Raw genomic sequence first — 21,843 nt, 5'->3', positions numbered from 1 at the left:
TCCCCCCCACCCTCCCTCCTCACTGGAGGAGGGACCGACAACACCCCCATGGGATTGACTGTAAACGACATTTCAGACACCAGCTGCAACTGTCACGGTTCAAATTGTAAACTACAGTCAGGAAATGCCGGAACGGCCTTTAAAAAAAAAAAGGAAAAAAAGCCAAAATCCAAAAGGGGGTGGGGGAGGGTTCCATGAAAATCGTCACCAGCTCTTTTCATTAAGATCTGAAGCAGCAAGTTGGGGAGGAGGAGGTTGGAGGGAGGGGGAGCTGGGAGGGGGGAGAGGGAATTTTGCTCCACAGCTGGAGTTAACACAGAGGGAGCTATTTCCTATAGAAACCTTTTTTTCCCCTTGAAAATCATAAAGGCAAATATTCACTTGGCTCTTTCAGAACACTGGAAGGGTTCCCGGCAGGGGGAATCCCGGAGGCACCTTCTGCTCGGGATCCCCCTCAATCCGCAGTCTTTAGCGGGAGCCTGAGCAGCCCGTCTCCTCGCGCTTGTGGAGCCGGGACATTCGGGAGAAAGTCCGGGAGCAGCTTTTACACTTCTTGACGTCCGAGTGGGTCTGCAGGTGGGCCCGAAGGTTGGAGCGGTCGACAAAGGCTCGGCTGCAGTGCGTGCAAGAGAAGGGCTTCTCCCCTGTGTGGGTTCTGCTGTGACCCTGCAGCAGCCAGGGCCGGGAGAAGGCCTTCCCACAGATCTTGCAGACTCAGGTGCAGGCAGCGTGTGGGTTCGGATGTGCATTTTGAGGGCGCCGAGGCTCACGTACTCCTTCTCACAGACCTTGCAGATGAAGGACTTCCTGGGCTGCAGCTGCGGGTGTTTGGAAGGGCTGGGCAAAGCGGTGTAGGATTCAAGGCACCGGTCACAGGAGAACTTCTCTGCCTCCTCTTCCAAGGAGACGGGGCTTGGGGGGTCCGATCCCTTGCCACTCTCATAATCATCACTGGAGAGAGAAATCAGGTCCAGGGCCTTGGGCTCTTCTGGGGGTGCAGGAGCAGCCACTGGCATGGGAATGAAGAAGCCGGAGAGCAGCCCACTGTCCCAAACCAGTGGAGGGTAATATATGGCTGGACTGAGGACCTCGGGCTCTAGGATGGCCAACATCGGGTAGGATTGGTCATGCAAGTGGGGAGACACAATCACTGTCTGGCTCTCCAGCTCGCTGTAGTTGGGCTTCTTGCTGGTGGAGAAATGCTTTTTGACTAGAAACGAACGAGGCATGGTGATTCCGGGGCCGGGGCTCGGTCGCTGACCGCTGCGTCTGGGATACAGCTGGAAAGTCGAGCTGCTCCGCTCTCACACGCCAGTCTCGGTTTGTTCATTTTTGACTTTTAACTCTGCTAAAGTGGGACTCTGCTTCCATGGTGGAGAGAGCAGTGTTCCAAGATTCAGAGATTTTGTACAGCTATCTTAAAAGATACTTCTAAGAAGTGTAAGTTTTCAGGTCTTCCAAGCTGCTATAATCTAAGGATATGTGTGTTTATTACTCTCCTAGTCACTGCTACTATTTCTCCTTGCTTTACAACTGCTTTCCAAGTTTGATTAAGTCAACCTTCAGTCAAAGGTTGGTTAAAAAAAAAAAAAAAAAAAAAAAAAAAAAAGAGGCAGAGAATGACTTCTTATATGTAGTTAAAAAAATGTGAAGGGAAAGTTGAAACAAAAGATTTTGCAATTGTCAGTGCTGAAAAATTACTCATGTATATATCTTATAAATAAAAAGCTATAATAAAAAACAGTGTGAGAGGGTTAAGACTTTAGGATTTCTGACCAAATGAAAAAAAAAAAAAAAAAAGCCCTGTTATTTACATTCACTCTGAGCCAATCAGTGACCAAGTGAAGTTTGGTATAGGACCCATTGTTAGAAAATCATTGAGAATCAGACTAAGTTGGATTTAAGGCATAGTCCTAGTCCATAAGTCCCAAGATATCTTGTGTGATTTCAGCAATATTCCTAGTCTAAAGTTTGTAAATTTTATGTATGTAATATGGAAAGGATACAGTCCCTCTTTTGGGGGGAAGCCTCCTCTGAAAGACATGTTGCCACGTAAAGCAATACCTTGAAGAAATTTAGATTCATACTACAACTAGTTTTCGTACATGATGAAGCAGAACCTTTTTGATAGACTATTCAATTAGAATTGTGTGAATTTTTAGAGGGCATTAATGGTCATTCTCTTGACTTGGGCACTTTCTGGACTTCCTGACATTGTACATGTAAGCTTTCTACTGAGGGTCTCTCTATTGTCTAGTAGGTCATTGTCTACTGTCTACTGAGGGTCTGTGGATGAAGATTGTGTGTAAGACCTTCCATTCTTCAGAGTCAGCAAAAAAAAGCTAAAAACCCCATTGTTCTCTTGCATCTGCTCACTTCTCTCAGGATTAGTTCATGTAACTCTTTCCAGGCTTTTCTCATAATTTCTTATTGAACAATAATGTTCCATTACATTCGTATAGTATAATTATTCATTCATTCCCCAACTGATGGGAGGTTAAGAAAGTCAAGAGAATGAATCCTGTGGAAGTCTGGTGGTGGAGTCCATCACAGCTTTTTTACCAGCAAGTCTAACATCCAGATTCTGAGGAAGAACCTTCAGGACTTAGCTTAGTATTAGTTGAGACTCAAGTCTTATCTAGTTGCTAGGTATACACATGAACATAATAATAAAAATTAAGAGTAGAATTATTAGTTTAAAAATACAGAGGTAGTAATCATAATCTCAGACAAAGTTAAAGCTAAAATAGATTTAATGAAATGAGAAAATAAGGAAACGATTGATGGCCAGATTAATCAATATTCTTTTAGACCATTGATAAGCAGAGAGCATAAGGATAGAATATTGTGATATAAAAAATGATGAGTTGGTGGATTTAGAAAAATAGTGAAAGACTTAGATTTATGGAGGAAGATGTTATCTACCTTCAGAGGAAGGGAGAATAAGAAAGATAGAATGGTCTTACACATATGTCTGTATATGAATGTGAATATATATATACACATATAATATGTATATCTTTGTGTATGTATATATACATACATATATGGGTATATCTATCTTCATACTTGATTGTAGCCTTCTTGGTGGGGGAAGGAGGAAGGAGGAAAAAGAAGAAAGTAAAAAGTGCATAACAGAAAACAAAAGAAAACCTACCAGGAAGCAAGGACAAGATGGGCAGATTTGTAGGACTTATTACATAGGCTTTTTTGAAAAGTAAGTTTATTGTTTTATATTTTGAATTCTCTCATGTTCTGCTGTTCACATGGCAACTTTTTTCCTTTTTCTATTAATTTAAAAAAATAAATTTTATAAATTTCAAATAAAATAATTTGCAAAAAGACTACCAAAAATAATTGTAGCTTATATGTTTACACCTTTAGAAAAAAAAAATCATCAATATTTCCTTGTATTACAAAGTATAGCAGGAAGAGAGTGAAAGAGAAATTCCATGTAAAATAACTGCAGACAATAAAAAGTACTTGGAAATCTATTAGGCAAGACAAATGTTGTAACTCTATGAGTATACTCACAAAACACTTTTTTATAAAAATTAAGTCAGATCTAACAAACTTAGAAATATTAATTGCTTGTGAGTAGGCTGAGCTGTTATAGTAAAAATTACTATTCAACCCTAATTAACTTACTTATTATTTAGTTCCATACAAATAAAATTATCCCCAAGATTTATTTTAAAGCTTTTTATTTTCAAAACATATGCAAGGATAATTTTTCAATATTGACCCTTGTATAGCTTTGTGTTTCAGATTTTTTTTTCTTTCCCAACACCCCTTCCCCTATATGGCAAGCAATCCAATATATGTTATACATGTTAAAATATATGTTAAATCTAATATGTGTAAATATATTTATATAGTATATAATATATAATAATATAAATATGCAGTACTATTGCTGCACAAGAAAAATCAGATAAAAAAGGAAAGTAAATGAGTAAGAAAACAAAATGCAAGCAAACAACAACAAAAAGAGTGAGAATGTTATGTTGTGATCTACATTCAGCTCCCACAGTCCTCTCTCTGGGTGTAGATGGCTCCCTTCATCACAGGATCATTGGAACTGGTATTGAAATACTCATGCGAGAGAAAATACATGACAGCCAAAATAATGTAAATTTAAGAGCACTTGTTGCTGGCTAGTGACTGAGCTCACAAGTACAAGATTCGGGGAGTCAGCACTGAACAGTTTCAGGAACACATATTTATAGGAAAAAAACACAAGAATGTTCCAAAACATTTATCACACTAAAAATTACATTCCCTGACAGGCAGCAAAAGTTAACAAGGAGACAATATTTCCTTAAGTTTTATGCTTATCAAGTTGTCAAGGTCTTTGGTGATAGATAAGGTTTAAGGCGGCACATCTGGGATCAAGTGTGACTGCAATTGGAAACAGAAAATACCACCTGTGTTAGGGAGGGAAACATAGACCTGACTACAGAGAGAGTTCAAACAAAGATAATATTTTCATGGGTTCAGGAGTGTAGGACAGGGATTAGTGTCCCTCCATTTCAGTATCAATCATCTCATTGTTGGAAAGAGTCACATTCATCACAATTGGTTGTCATAGAATACTGATGTTGCTGTGAACAATGATCTCCTGCTTCTGCTCATTTCACTTAGCATCAGTTCATGTAAGTGTCTCCAGGCCTCTTTAAAATCATCTTTTTTTTTTTTTCTGAGGCTGGGGTTAAGTGATTTGCCCAGGGTCACACAGCTAGAAAGTGTTAAGTGACTGAGATCAGATTTGAACTCGGGTCCTCCTGGATTCAGGGCTGGTGCTCTCTCCACTGCACCATCTAGCTGCCCCCAAATCATCTTCTTGATCATTTCTTACAGAACAATAATATTCCATAACATTCATATACCACAACTTATTCAGCCATTCTCCAACTGATGGGCATCCACTCAGTTTCCAGTTTCTTGTCACTACGAATAGGGGTGCCACAAACACCCCAAAATTTATTTTATAGAACTAAAAAAATAACAAAATTCATATGAAAGGACCAAAAATTAACAGTATTGAGGGAACAATGAAAAAACTGTGAAGAAAGTTGACTACATCTCAAACTGTATTACAGAGTGATAATCATCTATACAATCTGATACTGCTTAAGAAATAGAATAATGGATCAGTGAAATCAGTTAAGTTAACAGTACGGAGTACTAAGTGATCGTAGTAATCCAATTTTTAGTAAACTCAAAGATCAAAGTTTTTAGGACAAAGAATCATTATTTGACTAAAATTGATGAGAAAATTGAAAAGCAGTGTGGCAGAAACTAATAACATCTCCATAAATGGTGATATCATGAGCAAATTATGGGGCAAAGGCACGGTATAGATACATTCTCAGATATATGGAGAAGGGAAGAATTTATGACTAAACAAGATATAAGATATATACATAAAGATATAAAAGCATTATGGAATTTCCATATTCTCTGCTGATTCAAAGAAAATGCCAACTACCCCATGGAAAATCTTTGTGTCATATATTATCTATGCTCCTACATTCCACTGAAATTTTATCAGGAATCTTGAAAATATTGTCAGTACAAACTTTACATATGGATAATTGTCTTTGATAGAAATAATACCTTTATTCTAAGATCTGTGGTTTCTACTTAGGTAAGGTTTATAGTTGGTCTTTCCATTTCAGGTGTTTGTGTGTAACTAGCATGGGTTATAGCCTGATTAAAATAATTTGGTGAGGCAATGAGGAATAATTTTCATACTCCATGAACATTGTCACAACAAAGATTGCTATGTGTTGATCCCTAAATTTTTTTGAGAGTTTCCATGGAGGATTATATTAGTTTGACTACTGAGCTATCCAATCTTTATTTTGTTTTTGTTTTTTACTTTTTAAAAATCTTGGACAAACATAGATAAAGAAAAAATAATGAAGCCCCCTGAGAAATTCTCACACAACCCATTGGTATGTTGCAAATTTTCTCATTCCCAAAGGATCTCATAAAACATTTTAATGATGTTGGTTACATTTGGTTCTAAGGTACTCATGGGGTTATAACCCAAATGTTGCAAAACTCAGCATAAATATCATGTCCTATGCAAAGATGATAACTGAAGCTGAAAGGAATCATATGTTTGCATAAATGGGTATCACTGCTGTTCATGGTTTAACTATGAAAATTCTTAGTTCTGATTATTGGTTTCTAGTTCATTTCAGAAAAGCCTATGTATTCCTCTTGACATGCCAAACTTTATATTGATTTTAAATTTGTATAGGGCTTTAATGCATCTCTGTCTCTCTGTCTGTCTCTATCTCTGTCTCTCTCAATAAGTAAGATTCTTTCCTGATTTTGTCTTGATGTTTCTGGTCCCTTATAGTCCAGGTTCCATAATTGAGGGTCATAACCACATATGGGGTCTTCTACCTGAATGTGTGGGTCACACAGTTCTGATTTATTATCAGCAAATGTTTTATTTGTACACCTATTTTATATACCTATATGCCCCTGGTTATATAAAAATTTCACAGATGAAAAGGAGTTGTTAGTCGAAAAAGTTTAAGAAGCTATGCTTTCTAGTGCCATACAATGGTAAAGATTGGAAATGAAATCTATGCATTGAGCATTATTATAGCACATTAGTAAGCAAAATTCTGATTTCTCACAGGTCATATCATATACCCTGAAACATCACTAGAAACAGTAAGTACCTGATCATATATGATTAGCTAAGGAAACTTGGTTTAAAAAATTATGTATATATAAGTACATTTGTTGATATCCCTTCATTTCTCAAATTGAGGCTTGAGGGGAATAATTTCACTTACATATTTGTTGGTTGGTGTAATGGAAAGAGAATTGTATTTGAGGTTAGGAGAAATGGATTTGAATCACACATCTAAGTCTTAATGACTGTGATTGTGGATAAGTGATTGTACCTTTGGAATCCTTAATTATTTCATCTGTAAAATTTGCATAAAAATATCTTCAAATAAAATTGAGAGAGGTAAGTAATTTATGAAATTTAAATTGTCATATAGAATTACTAAAATTCCTGTTATGTGACTATTATGATATTTATGCCAACATGAATGAGACTTAAGGTTTTCAGAAAAGCACTGTTATATTCCATTCAACTAATATTTTGATGTGCACACTATGTAGGATTTTCTGTCTTTGCCACTGGGAATAAAAAATAATAAAATGAAAAATAGTCCTTAATCTCAGGGAGCTTATTCTTTTGTAGAGTAAATATTTGCAGAAATTAATAAACCCAGGATAAGTTATGGAGGGACAGAGTTTTAGAAATTAGGCTTCTTGTAAGTGATGACCTATTAGCCAAGATAGAAAGGAAGCTTGAAATACTAAGAAGCCAAGATGACTTAGAACATTTCAAGCATGGATGATGGCTTGTGAAGAGGAACAGAAATAGGAGTGGAATTCAGAGTCTTGGGAATAGGCAGGCCAGTTGGGGTGGAGTTTAGACATGTTTGCTAGTAAAATGAAATAAATCTGAAAAGAGACACAGGATTCACATGGCATAGCACTGTAAATATCAAGCTGAGGAATTATTTGTCTATAAGTCAATAGGATATCAGTTCAGGGTTTGAGTAATTTAAGCATATGCTTTAAGAAAATCTTCTTTTTAGGTTTTTAGAAGATATTAAAGAGAAAATAGAGACTAGACTTTTAATTCAGGGACTTTTTTCTGTAGTCCAAGAGAGAAGAGATGCAAATCTGAATTGGCGAGGTGGCTATATGAAGGGACAAGAGTAGAAGTGATATGGGAGCAAGATTTGCCAATGGACTGGCTGGGGAAAGGAAATTAGAGAGGAATAGAGATTATTTCCGTGATTGTAACCCAGGATACCTAGAAGAATGATGGGGCATGAATAAACATAAGAACTTATGAAGATAAGGTATTTTTTTTTACTTGAATATTGAGTATAAGACATTTTGAACTTGTGGAGTTTGCAATGCCTTTGGGATATTTAGGTACAAATGTCCAAGTATTGATGGTCTTATGGATTGGAGTTCAGAAAGAGATATATAGACTTGATTCATCTGAATAGAGAAGTCAAGATCAGTGGAACCTAATAAATCCACTGAAAAGCCATAGAAAAGAGGAGAAAACCCAAGACCAAAGTAGAGACATATGTAGGATTAGGGGACTGCACATTAATCATCTTCTGGCAAAGGAGGCAGAGAAGGAAAGGTTAGACCTGTTGAATGATAGTAGTATTAGAGTGCCATGAATATTCACAAGGAGTTTGTGGTCCACCTTGTCATGTGCTTCTTAGACACCAAGAATCAATCCATCAGCCAGTGTTTGTTTAGCATCTACTATTTTTTCAGCCACTTTACTATAAAGCATGTTAAAAAGCTCTATCACCTAGGAATTTAAATAAAGATTATGAAAATATTATCATTTACTAATTTAAAAATTATTGATAATATTGTAATTATTATAGTATTCCTGTGGATAATGGGGTCAATATAATGGATTAACATATAAATAGGTGGAGAGAAAGTAAAAGAAACAAGATTAGATTTCTTTTTTGTGAGAAGTTGTTGGGAAAAGGGAAGAAATACAGTAGGATAACTTGAAAGAATATCAGGGTCAAATGAAAATTTCCACAGGATTGGACAGATCTGGGATAATTTTCATTTAAAATGGGAAAAAGCATTAAGTACAAAGATTAAAAATTAAAAGAGAGTTTTTCAGTGGGGAAAGCTAAGGATTGAATAGAAGGGATGGAATTAATGGATTAGAGGAATAAGCCCTGGAGAAAAGGACTATCTCTCAGATATTGTTGCAAAGACAATAGAGAACAATAACGAGGAGTTTTGAACTATACAAGCGAAAAGAAAAGGTAATTCACAGGGACCATCTTTTTTGCTAGAAAAGTTGGGCATACAGCTCTGTTGAGTGGCAAAGGTAAAAGTAGTGAAGAATTCACTCTGCACTCTAAAAATTTTGTTTTGTTGACACATTATTTTTTTGTGGTTATAAAGAAAGAGTTGGACAATAGACTCATAAAAGAATCACAATATTTTCCATCCTTTATTATTAGATTGAGAAAAAAAAGAAACTTCAGTTTAAAGTTGACAGTAATAGTTACATTTTAGGAAAAATGTAGTATTTAAGATATTTTTTTCCAGACATATCATGTATCAACAAATTCAAACATTTCAAGACATCTTGTTCTCTAAAGGAAATATTACATATATAGAAGTAAAGTTATACTTCGCTTTTGTCTTTTTTCTATTCTAAAAGTATTTTGTTGTTACTCTTTCCCTCTTCTATGTTTATCACTATCCATTTAGCTGTCTCTCCCCCTTCACTGTGAGGGTCCTCCTTGTAGGTGATATGTATTGTAAAGGCACAGAAATCAACAGGTCAGATATATCAGAGAAAGCTTTTGCCATTCTGTATCTCTAGTCTCCCATGTTTGCAATTAAACAAAATAGGTAAACTGAGACAATTCTCTGAGCAAGATAACATTTATTAGCAGGGGCACATTGCTTGTCAATGAATTGATCAGTAGTTTACTTCTATTAATGCCAAAGTCTCCAAGTAACAGGACAGTCCTCTTTTAAAGATTTTGGGGCATATAAAACTAAAAAGAGAAGAGGTGAGATGAGTTGATAGGGTTAAGAGCGACATGATTGATTACCAAGCTGAGGTACAGGTAAGTGTAGGATTGTTTGAAAGTTTGGTAATTAAGGTTAGCAATGACTATATTCTCTCATGGAAATAAGAAATGTTATTATTCCAGCACAGGTATTAGAGAGTGGCCCAGACTTTTGAATTGAAAACCAGACATCCTTGACAGAGAGGTTGATGATGTAGAGAGCTTAGGCCCTATTCTCTCACTTTCCCACATATTCTCCAAGGAAGCTAAATTCTCTGAGGGAAGAATATATCAGAGGAGCTGAATTTCTAAAATTATCCCATTACAGACCAGCTGAATTCTGAAATGATTTTTAAAGAAACTTGAATTAAGTAATTCCATAACAAAAGCAGTTACAGAACAAACAAAATAGATCAATAATAAATGGTATAAGATCAATCTTAATCTTTTCAAGTCTATCACCTTTCTGCCAAGTAATAGTATGTAATATTTCCTCATAGGTCTTTTGAAGACATGATTTGTCACTATTTGGCACAAGTTCTGAGATCTTTCAAAGTTGTTTCCCATCATGATTATTGTGGTTGTCACATTAATTATTCTATTGAGTTTGCTCTACATCAGTTAATAAAAGTATTCCCACATTACTCCAAAGCATTCAGAGTCATAACTTCTAATGATACAATATTTTGACACTACTTTCCTATATCACAATTTGCTCAACTGTTCTGCAATTGCAGTAAGAAATAAAAAGGTTAAGGTTGCATTAAACTGAGCAAGTGCTTTCCATTGTTTTACCTAAAATCACTGATATTTCCATAGGAATTTTCCCATAGTCCTTCAGAATGTCAATATCTAATAATGATAGTCTTTTTCAATAAAGCCAAGTTCTAGGAGCAAAGCAAAATGAGAAGACTTTGAATTCAGTTTCCTTATTACATTTCCTTTATTTTTTTTTAAGAATACAAGGTTCATCTAGAAAACTACAATTTCCTTCATAATCACGTGTATAACATCTTCAGATATAGGAGGTAATCATTTGAACATTCAGTCATCACAAAGCAGACTCTGTTCCTTCGGAAGAGATTAATAATAGTTTTTAGTTGGCAAAATAACATTTATACATTTAGATATTTTCTCTATATGGAATTAAGAAAGGCCTCTAAGGTAAGAATTCAACTATTTTCTTCACTCATATCATTTTTTACACTGGTCAAATTAGCAAATCACACATGGGGGAAAATAGGAAGAAAACACATTTGTTCCTCTCCGCTTTGTTTCTTGCTTTGCCAACATGCATTGGAGTAAAGTATGGTAGCAGGATAGTAGGGGTGACATGTAGAAGATGGTTGGTGAATTTTTCCTGTATATATCAATAGAAATATCCAAATCTTAGTTCTGTAGTTTATTTTATTTTCCTTTTTTTCTGTCTAATAGGCACTCTTTCCAAGACATGTCTGTTAATAATTGCACTGCTGTGACTGAATTCATTATTTTGGGGTTAACAGATGATCCAGTTCTTCGTGTCATCCTCTTTGTGATATTCCTAGGTGTCTACATTGTCACCTTAGTTGGTAATCTTAGTATAATCATATTGATCAGAAAGAGCTCCCAACTTCACACTCCAATGTATCTTTTCCTTAGTCACTTGGCTTTTGTGGATTCTGCATATTCCTCAACTGTTACACCTGTTATGCTCAATAACTTCCTTGTGGACAAAACCATAATCCCTTTGGAAGGTTGTATGTCCCAGGTGTTCTTTGGAGCCACCTTTGGGACAGCTGAATATTTCCTATTGGCTGTGATGGCCTATGATCGGTATATGGCCATCTGTAACCCCCTACTCTACTCCATCAACATGTCTCCTAAGGTCTGTACTCTGTTACTCATCATATCCTACCTGGGTAGTTGTATAAATAGTTGGGCCTTCACTGGTTGCTTATTGATTCGGTCCTTCTGTGGACCTAATAAGATTAATCATTTTCTCTGTGATTATTCACCACTTTTGAAGCTTTCCTACTCAGAGGATAATCTTGCTGAAATTCTTCCTTCTGCCTCTGCTGGGTCTGTAATGGTGATCACAGTGCTAACAATCATAATCTCTTATGTATACATCCTCTTCTCTGTCCTAAAAATAAGTTCCACTGAGGGGAGATCTAAAGCTTTCTCGACTTGCACCTCCCACCTTACAGCAGTCACTCTTTTTTATGGAACCACTACATTCATTTATGTGATGCCTAAGTCCAGCTACTCAACAGATCAGAATAAAGTGGTGTCTGTTTTCTACATTGTAATGATTCCCATGTTGAACCCCTTGATCTACAGTCTTAGGAACAATGAAGTTAAAGGAGCACTGAGAAAACTGATAAATAAAAAGTATCCTTTTTCATGAATTCAACTCAAGGCAGCAACTACTTATTAAATACATACTATACTTTAGGCACTGCAGGAATTTTTACCTTTGCAAGGACAACAATAGCACCGTTCTTTCCCCTAGGAAATTAATATTCTACTTATGTAATTTTAGAATCAAATGATACCAATAAACGTGCTTTAGAAAAGGCATATATATTTTTGTTTTGATGGATTAAAGTTGTAAACTTAAATGATGATTGAAAAGGTCTGAAAATACAGCAATGTTCCAGAAACATGAATCTCCCACCTTTGCAATGGAGTAGGGAAACATGTCTCCTCAATGCTCTTCGTTGAGTCCATGGTTGTTTTTTTATTTTGGAATCTGACAACACACATTTTCTGTTTATATATGGGGATTGCGTTCTTATAGTCTGTGTGTGTGTTACTTTATTGTCTCTGCTATCATCACTTTGTATCAAATCATGTAAATCTTTTCTGTTTCTGTATTAATCATATCATATTTATGGAGTTTTTTGTTTACAGCATAGTAGTATTGCATTATGTTCATGTGCCACACTTTGTTTAGCCATTACTCAATCATTGGGCATCTGCTTTGTTCCCAGTATTTTCTATCATAAAATTGGTGCTATAAATATTTTGGTGTTTGTTGGGACTTTTTCTTTTGTCAGTGACCACATTTGTGGCATAATATAGTTGAAAAAGTTTTCTTTCCCTCCCCCAAAATGGGATAGCCCTTTATGGAAATTGAGGAGGTTGCTATACTGAAGAGATGTAGTTCATGAAAAACAAAAGATACCAAAATATCATTACAAAAAAGTTTCCACAACTTGGCCTTTTTCTACCTTTCCAGTTCTATGCTTTCTTCCTTTCTTGGCAGTGTACAATGTAACTACACTGGATTGTTTGGGGTTTTTTTCCTACACATGACACACTATCTTCTGTGTCTACATTAGTTGTTTCAGAAACCTGAAATGCTTTGATTCCCTTCCTCTGTCACTTAGTTATTTGCTCAACACAACTCAAGTCCTATTTTCTGTTTGGAGTCTTTCCTCTCTAATAGCTTCCTTAGGATGACCATTGATCTATTTTGTCTCTAATGCGTATGCCTGGTTATTTACACAGTGTCTCACTTACAATGTAAATGACAGGAACTATATTTTTTTTCTTTGTATACCAAGTTATATTGTAATATCACACAGAGTAAACATTAAAAATCCTTGTTAACTGACAAACAACTTGGTTATCCTTACTTTTGATGTTCTCTAGATTTCCAATTTGAAATGAGAAAATTGAAACTGAACATGTTATTTTATATCTGGTCCTATTAATGCAGAAGCCAAAAGAACTATTACCTTCCTAATTTTCAAAAATAATTTTCCCAATTATATTATGTATGTTACATATAAATATATATTTGCAAACATATATGTGTAAAAATTATTTCTTTTTATTTCTAAAACTAGAAATAAAAAATGACAAATTTGGAGGGGATATGGGAAAATACAGACAATTATGTACTACTGGTGATCCAACCATTCTGGAGATCAATTTGAACTATGGCCAAGAGTTTGACCCAGCAAAGAACTACTAGCTCTGTATTCCAAAAAAGGTCAAAGGGAAAGGATCTATATGTCCAAATATTTCTAGCAGCTCTTTTTGTAGCGCCCAGGTTTGGAATTGAGGGGATGCCTATCAATTGATGAATGGCTAAACAAGTTGTATGTGATTGTGATATTATACTGTTATACTCTGAGAAAAGAAAAGCAGGATACTTTCAGGAAAACCTAGGAAGACTTACTTGAAGTGATCCAAAAGGAAATGAGCAAAACCAGGAGAATGACAGTAAAAGCAATATCCTACAAAGATCATTTTTGAATGGCTTAATTATCCTCAGCCCCTCCCACCAAAATCCAAGTCAATTCTAAAAAAATTTATGAAAAATGCTTTTCATCTCCAAATAAAGATCTGATAAAGTCTGAAAGCAAATTAAAGTATAAATTTTATTATTCTTGATATTTTTGTTACCTTTTTCTTTTGTAACATGGCTAATATGAAAATGTTTTCAGGACTGCAAATGTATGATCTATAACAGATTACTTTTTTCAAGCAGGAGAAGGAAAAGAAAGGAAGGGGAAAATATTAAACTTAAAATAAAAAAAATTCAAATGTTAAAATGTTTATTTATTAAAACTAATGCAGACAGGATTAGAAGGGAAGCAATAAACTGAGAAAACATTTTTACAGCTAAAGATTCTGATAAAGACTTCATCTCCAAAATACATAGAGAATTGACTTTAATTTGTAAGAAATCAAGCCATTCTCCAATTGATAAATGGTCAAAGGATATGAACAGACAATTTTCAGATGAAGAAATTAAAACTATTTCTAGTCATATGAAAAGGTGTTCCAAATCACTGTTATCAGAGAAATGCAAATTAAGACAACTCTGAGATACCACTACACACCTGTCAGATTGGCTAAGATGACAGAAAAAGATAATGTTGGAGGGGATGTGGGAAAACTGGGACACTGTCGTATTGTTGGTGGAGTTGTGAAAGAATCCAGCCATTCTGGAGAGCAATTTGGAATTATGCTCCAAAAGTTATCAAACTGTGGATACCCTTTGATCCAGTAGTGTTACTACTGGGCTTATATCCTAAAGAGATATTAAAGAAGGGAAAGGGACCTGTATGTGAAAAATGTTTGTGGCAGCCCTTTTTGTAGTGGCTAGAAACTGGAAATTGAAGGGATGCCCACCAATTGGAGAATGGCTGAATAAATTATGATATATGAATGTTATGGAATATTATTGTTCTATAAGAAATTAACAGCAGGATGAATACAGAGCGTCTTGGAGAGACTTACATGAACTGATGCTGAGTGAAATGAGCAGAACCAGAAGATCACTATACACTTCAACAACAATACCACATGATGATCAGTTCTGATGGACATGGCTCTCTTCAATGATGAGAGGATCCAAATCAGTTCCAATTGATCTGTAATGAATAGAACCAGCTACACCCAGAGAAAGAACACTGGGAAATGAATATGAACCACAACATATATGGACCTTAACATAACATTTCCATTCTTTCTGTTAATGTTTGCTTGCATTTTTTTTCTTCTCATATTATTTTTACCTTCTTTCTAAATCAGATCTTTCTTGTGCAACAAGATAATTGTTAAATACTATATATATATATATATATAGTATTTAACATATACTTTTAACATATTTAACATGTATGGAACTACCTGCCATCTAGGGGAGGGAGTGGGGGGAAGGAGAAAAAAAGTTGGAACAGAAGGTTTTGCAAGGGACAGTATTGAAGAATTACCCATGCATATGTTTTGTATATAAAAAACTATAATGAAAAATAAAATTTAAAATTAAAAAAATATTTTTTATTTTTATGAAATTGAGAAAAAAATAAATGTAAAAAATCTTTTACAAAGAATGAGACAGTAGGGAAATATAAATGACTCAATAAGAACATCTAATTTAAAATTATATTATTTCAATATAAAGATGAGCATAGGTGAAAAGAGTGAAAAATATATTCTGAAACATGGTTCAGGTGTAAGAAATGAAAGATACCAAAGGCTTGTGATATAATTTCCTGGTTAATAGGATAGCATTTCATATAACAAAAAAATTGTCACATATGAAGTAATAGTACCTTTGATTATTATATGTATGTGAAACACTAGTTCACAAATACAGTTTCCTATAAACTGTTCTCTATATATAATTTGGATATTTACATATTCCATATGAAATCTTTTGTTCTTTGTTATTAAGCATCTTAAGGCAAAACCATTTGTGTAATGTTGCACTTGGGGGTTACAAACTATTTGCCATGACTACTAGTTCTATCAAATTGTGTAAGTTTTAAATGATGAATCTTTTATTATTATTAATGTAAATTTATTGTTATTCTTTGTTATTAAGGATATGTGACCCTTGAGAACTGATAACCCAAAGCTATTGAATTTGCTATTTAATAACTTAAGGAATTGTTAACTGATATTCTGTCTGATTCCAAATATGACCATTAAGGAATGCTATTAAGCCAATGATCCATGATGCCAGCAATTTTATGGCATTGACATCTATGAAATGCAGGTAGATTCCTCATCAGAAAGATTGGGAGAATGACTTTTGGTATGGACTGAAGTAGCATTTTCCTGAATCAATTTCCCCAAATGACATTTCCTTTTGATTGGACAATATTCTATCTAATTGACCTTGAGCCTGGCTCAATAAAACTGGCTATCTACATACTTTTTGCCTAGAATTGACATGAAGTTAGAGAAGCATTATTCCTTGTGTCCCTGATTCTTTTTTCATAGTAGAAATTTCTGTTTTGGTCAGAAACCATGAGGTTCTTTTTGTCTCAAATAGATTTTTTTTTACTTGGTAAAAAGGGCCTTTTTTTCTAATTTCTTTCTTAATCACTGGGCATTGCCTCAGCCAAACTGAGACTGTTAAAGGCTTTAGTTTTAAAAGGCCAGTGTCTCACTGCATCCATTCGTCCTGATCTATGATCTTGTCATTAGATCCAGATGGCTCCAAAGGAAAGAGTAAAACTTGGGACTTTGCACTGCCTACCCTCACTGACTTTACTTCACTTGTATGTCATGACATTACTTCCCTGATGTCATGGGCTCTTTAAGAATGAAGAACAAATAGCAACAACAATTTTATTTAGAAAAATTTCCAATTTATAATGTAGTGTATGGTACATAATAAGCACTTAAAATCCTTCTTAACTGACCACCACTTGGTCAGTCCTCCTATAGATATTCTCATTTTTCTATCTAAAATAAAGAGATCAGAACTGAAATGCCATTCATTTCTGATTTTATTAGGGTAGAATCCAAAGGAATTGTCACCTTTTTAATTTTGAAAAATAAGCACGCATTTTTAATAATTATATATATAAAGAAAATATTGCCATTTCTTTTATAAAATTTTGATTTCTAAATTCTTTTCCTTCCTTCCCTTCCTCTTCTTTCTGTTCATTGAGAAAACAAACAATTGGATATAGCTTATACATATGCAGTCATGTAAAACACATTTCCATATTAGTGTTGTGAAAGAAAACACAGAACCTCCCCCCCATTAAAAAAAAAAACTGGAAGAAAAATATAGTTAAAAAAAAAAGATGTTTCAATCTGCATTCAGACTTCATTCCTTCTTTCTCTAGATAGAATTTTTCATGATTAAGTTCTTTGTTTTTTTTTTTAATAGCAGATTTTGTAAATAGCAGAAATTATTATTATTATACTAATGTATTTAACTCAAGTATGTCTTTAATTCATTGTTAAGGAGTAACTAGTATTTTGAAATGCCTTGTTCCTATCATGTATATTCTCCATCAAGATTATCCTAAATTTATCTCATGGATGTCTTATAATTCATTGTTAGAGAGATAGTGAGACAATGCTTTGAACTGCTCACCCTAAGAAAGAGCAGATCACAAGTAATACCTGGACCATACTCTTGCTGTTCATGGAGTTATTCGATACTGGCCCTTTACAGAGAATAACTTAAAATAAATGCAATTTTCCTTAAAATGACAAGCATTTATCTAAAATCATCAGAAAGCATTATATATAATTTGGATAAGCTAGAATAAGATTGGAGATGAAAAAGGATGCCCATTAATACTTTAGCAATAAGAAAAGAAAAAGACATTGAAAGAATTTGATTAACCAATGAGGAAACAAAACTATTACTCTTAGCAGATGATATGATAGTATATTTGAGAATCTTAGTGAGTCAATTAAAAAACTAAATTAGCAACTTTAGCAAAATTTCAAGATACAAAATAAACCCAGAAAAATCATCAATCTTTCTATATATTATAACAAAGCCAAGCAGCAAGACATAGGAAAAAAATTCCATTTAAAATAACTAGGGTCAGTTCCAATAATCTTGTGATGATGAGAACCATCTACACCTAGAGAGAGGAATGTGATAACTGAGTCAATGGATATGAACAGACACTTTGGAAGAAATCAAAGTTCTCTATGCTCATATGAAAGAATATAAATCACAATTGATTAGAGAAATGCAAATTTAACCAACTCTGAGGTTGGTTGAATCTGAGCTCTCAAATTGGCTAATATGAGAGAAACATGAAAAACATTGGAGGGGAAATGGGAAAGTACAAACTCTGGGTGATCTAACCATTCTGGAGAGCAATTTGAACTATGCTCAAGGGATTATCAAACTCTGAATTCACTTTGATCTGGCAACTTAACTACTAGTTCTATATTCAAGAGAGGTTAAAAGAAAAACAAAAGGGATTACATGTATAATTATATTTTTATCAGTTTTTTTATGGTGGCCAAGATACGAAATTGAATAATGGCTAAAACAAGTTGTGGCATATGATTGTGATGTTATATTGTTTTTCTTGAAGATATGAAGAGCAAAATGCTTTTAGGAAAACTTGGGAAGAATTACATGAAGCAATCCAAAATGAAATGAACAAATCCAGAATGATATTGTACACGGTAATAGCAATATTCTACAATGATAAATTGTGTATGACTTAGCTTTTGTCAACACTACAGTGATCCAAGACAATCTGAAGGAAATATGATGAAAAATGTTATCCACTTCCAGAGAAAAAAGTGCTAGAGTCTGAATGAAAATTAAAGAATACTTTTTTCTTCTATATTTTTCTTGATTTTTTGTTCTATTTTTTCTTTTGCAACATGGCTCATGTGAAAATATTTTGTAGAACCAATGTATAATGTATAATCTACAAGAAATTTCTTTCATTTCCAATGATGGAGAAAATTTTCTCCTTCTAAAGAAGGAGAAAAAGGGAAAATATGGAAGTAAAAAAATGAAAGTTTTTTGTTTAGACAAAATTGAGAAAAATAAATATAAAAAGCATATTTTACAAAAAAATAAAGCAGTAGAAAATATAAATAGCACAGTAAGATCATCTAATTTAAAATTAAATTATTTTTATCTAAGGATGAGCACAGGTGAGAAGAATGAAAAATGTGTTCTAAAAAATGTAAGAAACAAAAGATCCCAAAGGCTTGTGATGTAATTGTCTAGTTAATAGAACAGTTTTTCTTGTAATAGAAAAGTTGCCACAAATTGCCACAAGATGGCAACCTAAGCCTCAGAGGTATTGCAGCTATTAACTGAACCCTAGGGTAAAAGATCCTAGAGATCTGTACCCTTGAGAATGAATATACATTATTTTATTTGAAAATGTGCAGATTGTCCTCCCATCTCCTAGACCTTTCCAACCTTCAAATTGTCCTAGTGTTTTCCTGGGTTCCACTCTGGTTTGGATTTTACAATAACTCATAATTAGTCTGGCTCATGAATCTCCACCCATTGAATTCTCCCCCCTGATTTCTTCCTTAACTTGATCCTGCCTCCAAATAATTCATTTAAGGAAATTCTAATTACTATACTAAAAGGAAAATATAAATACAATAGTGATTAAACAAGTTCCAATAGATCCTATAGATGTTCTGGGACATGATAAGCTAACACATCTGAAGGTCTTTTATAAGGAAAGCTTTTTAAGCTTCTCTCTTTCAGAGACAGATAGGACAAGACTAAATTGTCTCACCAAACTTCAGAACTTCTTTTCCCCTTGAATGGCCAGAAAGGGAATGATCCTCATCCCCTAGTCCTCAGCTTTCTCATAGCATCTATCAATTCTAATTTGAAAATCATTTTGTCATATATTATAAATGCTTTTCTATTCCAGGGAATTTATTTTTATCAGGAACCTGGAAAAGATTTTAAATACAGTCTTCACCTATAGATAATTGTTTTCACTGTAAATAATACCTCTGTTCCAGAATCTGTAGTTTTTACTAAGCTCAGTTTCATACACGGGTTTTTCTTCTTCAGTTGGGTATAAGCGTAATCAATGTGGATTGTGGCCTGACCAAAATGAATCTAGTGAGATGATGAAGACCAATTTTCAAACTTAATGAATATTATTACAATCACTACTACCATGTATTAATCTCAGAACAATAGTTAAGAATTTTCAAGGTGGATCATACTTACTACTTTGACTATGTAGTTATCATATTTTTCAAAATCCTGCATAAACAATTTGACCACATTTGAGAATGAATGTCTATTTCTATATAGCAATTTCTTATTCTCTCTGAATAAGAGAATATTTATTAGAAGAGGCATATGGCCTATCAATAAATTGATCAATGGTTGCCTCCACTAATGCCAAAGACACTAAGAGGATAGTTCTCCCTTTTATAAATTTTGAAAAGTACAAAACAAAAATTTTAAAGTAAATAATATTATGAGATTAAAGGCAACATGATTGGTTATAAAAAGTTGAGGTACAGGGAATATCATGAAAGGTTAATAATTTGATAATAGAGACTAGCAGTGACTTTTCTTCTCTAATGAGAATAAAAAATGCTCATTATTTGGGTACAGTGTGGGTTACTGACCCAGACTATTATACAGAAAACCAGACATCCTTGAAGGATATCTTGGTGGTATAGAGACATTAGACAAGACTCGTTTTCCCACACATTCCCAAAGAACAGCTTGATTCCTTGAAGCAAAACTGGATAAGTGACTTGCAAAGGAGTTGGCATTCTAAAACAAACCCTGTCTAGATTATTAGACCAGAGACAAAGAATTATGACTTAAATAATTATAGGACAAAAGCAGTTACAGGACAAAATAGATTTATTTTAAACAGGATCAATAAATAAATGATACTGAATGAATTTTAATCTTCCCCAGGCCATTATCTCTTTGCTAAGAAGTGATAGGTAATATTTCCTCATCAGTCTTTTGAAGACATGATTTTGGTCCAACTTCTCAGATCTTTCAAAATTGTTTCCCCTCTCATGATTATTATGATCATCATATAAATTGTTCTTCCAAATCAACTGAGTTCATTCTGCATGAATTAATGTGTTTCCCTATTACTTCAATGCAGTTTTTATTCATTACTTCTTATAGAACAATAATTTGCCACTACTTTCCTATATAAGAATTTCCTCTATTCTACAGTTGAAGGAAACAATAGGTAAATAGGATATGGTTACATCAAGTTAAGCAAATATGAGAAATAATTCATTTGTATTCCTATTCTATTCCAATCAGAATATAATTATTATAGCTAGAGGAATAATATTAGAGACTATAATAATCCTATTAATCCTATGGTCAATGTTAGGCTATTTGTTTAGAGGGCATATGCTGCTAAATGCTTAGAAATAGGCAGGAAAGACTCATCACCTCGCCAATGCTTACAAACCAAGGACAATTTGTCAGGATATCCAACAAAACCAAAGCATAGAAGAACAAAAATAAAAACTGTGGTTACTGTCTTCTGAAAGCCTGGAGTTTTAAAAACACTAACCTTTAAGAAATGAAAAGTGGCAGATATCACAAAGCTTACATGTAACACTTCTACAATTTCACATACAATTTTCATTTATGACATTATTTACTCATAAAATAGTAATAGTTGACAATGATTTTATAACTTATAATTAAATATTTCTTAAAATAAGGACATGTATTAAATATTTACTGATTCTGCAGTGCTGATGGCAGGGAAACATGAAAGTGAATGACTTGTTATAAGAATCGTAGTTTTTAGACTGTAGTATATACAGTAGGTTGAGAATACCATCCCCCATATTAAAGAGGCTGCTTCTTGAAGAGCATGTTGACATGGAATGAAAATGTCTTGAAGAAATTTAGAGCAAAAAGAGATATTCTATAAAAAAAAAAAAAGAAGTTCTAATATCCACATGGTAAAAAGAAACCTCTTTGACTATGGAATTAGAACTGGGG

The 21,843-nt window shown here is 34.0% G+C and overlaps 2 protein-coding genes across 2 annotated transcripts; one reads left to right on the top strand and one right to left on the bottom strand.

The window, feature by feature from the left end:
* Positions 1–211: 211 nt before the first annotated feature.
* Positions 212–1,354, bottom strand: LOC141546305 (protein snail homolog Sna-like). Its single transcript, XM_074274009.1, is given in 2 exon segments — positions 212–717; positions 720–1,354. Coding segments are annotated over 2 exon segments (759 nt in total). The 5' UTR covers positions 1,230–1,354; the 3' UTR covers positions 212–468.
* Positions 1,355–10,789: 9,435 nt separating this feature from the next.
* Positions 10,790–12,045, top strand: LOC141546480 (olfactory receptor 5P3-like). Its single transcript, XM_074274324.1, has one exon. The coding sequence runs from the start codon at positions 11,080–11,082 to the stop codon at positions 12,016–12,018; it is 939 nt and encodes a 312-aa protein (XP_074130425.1). The 5' UTR covers positions 10,790–11,079; the 3' UTR covers positions 12,019–12,045.
* The last annotated feature ends 9,798 nt before the right edge of the window (positions 12,046–21,843 follow it).

This window comes from Sminthopsis crassicaudata, chromosome 6 (assembly GCF_048593235.1).
Source record: "Sminthopsis crassicaudata isolate SCR6 chromosome 6, ASM4859323v1, whole genome shotgun sequence".
NCBI classification, from domain to species: Eukaryota; Metazoa; Chordata; class Mammalia; order Dasyuromorphia; family Dasyuridae; genus Sminthopsis; species Sminthopsis crassicaudata.
Note: the sequence above shows the minus strand (reverse complement) of the source record. Positions and strands in the feature narration are given on the sequence as shown.

Bases quoted from the DNA above. Each gene is read 5' to 3' on its own strand.
- LOC141546480 (XM_074274324.1), top strand. From the start codon at position 11,080: ATGTCTGTTAATAATTGCACTGCTGTGACTGAATTCATTATTTTGGGG.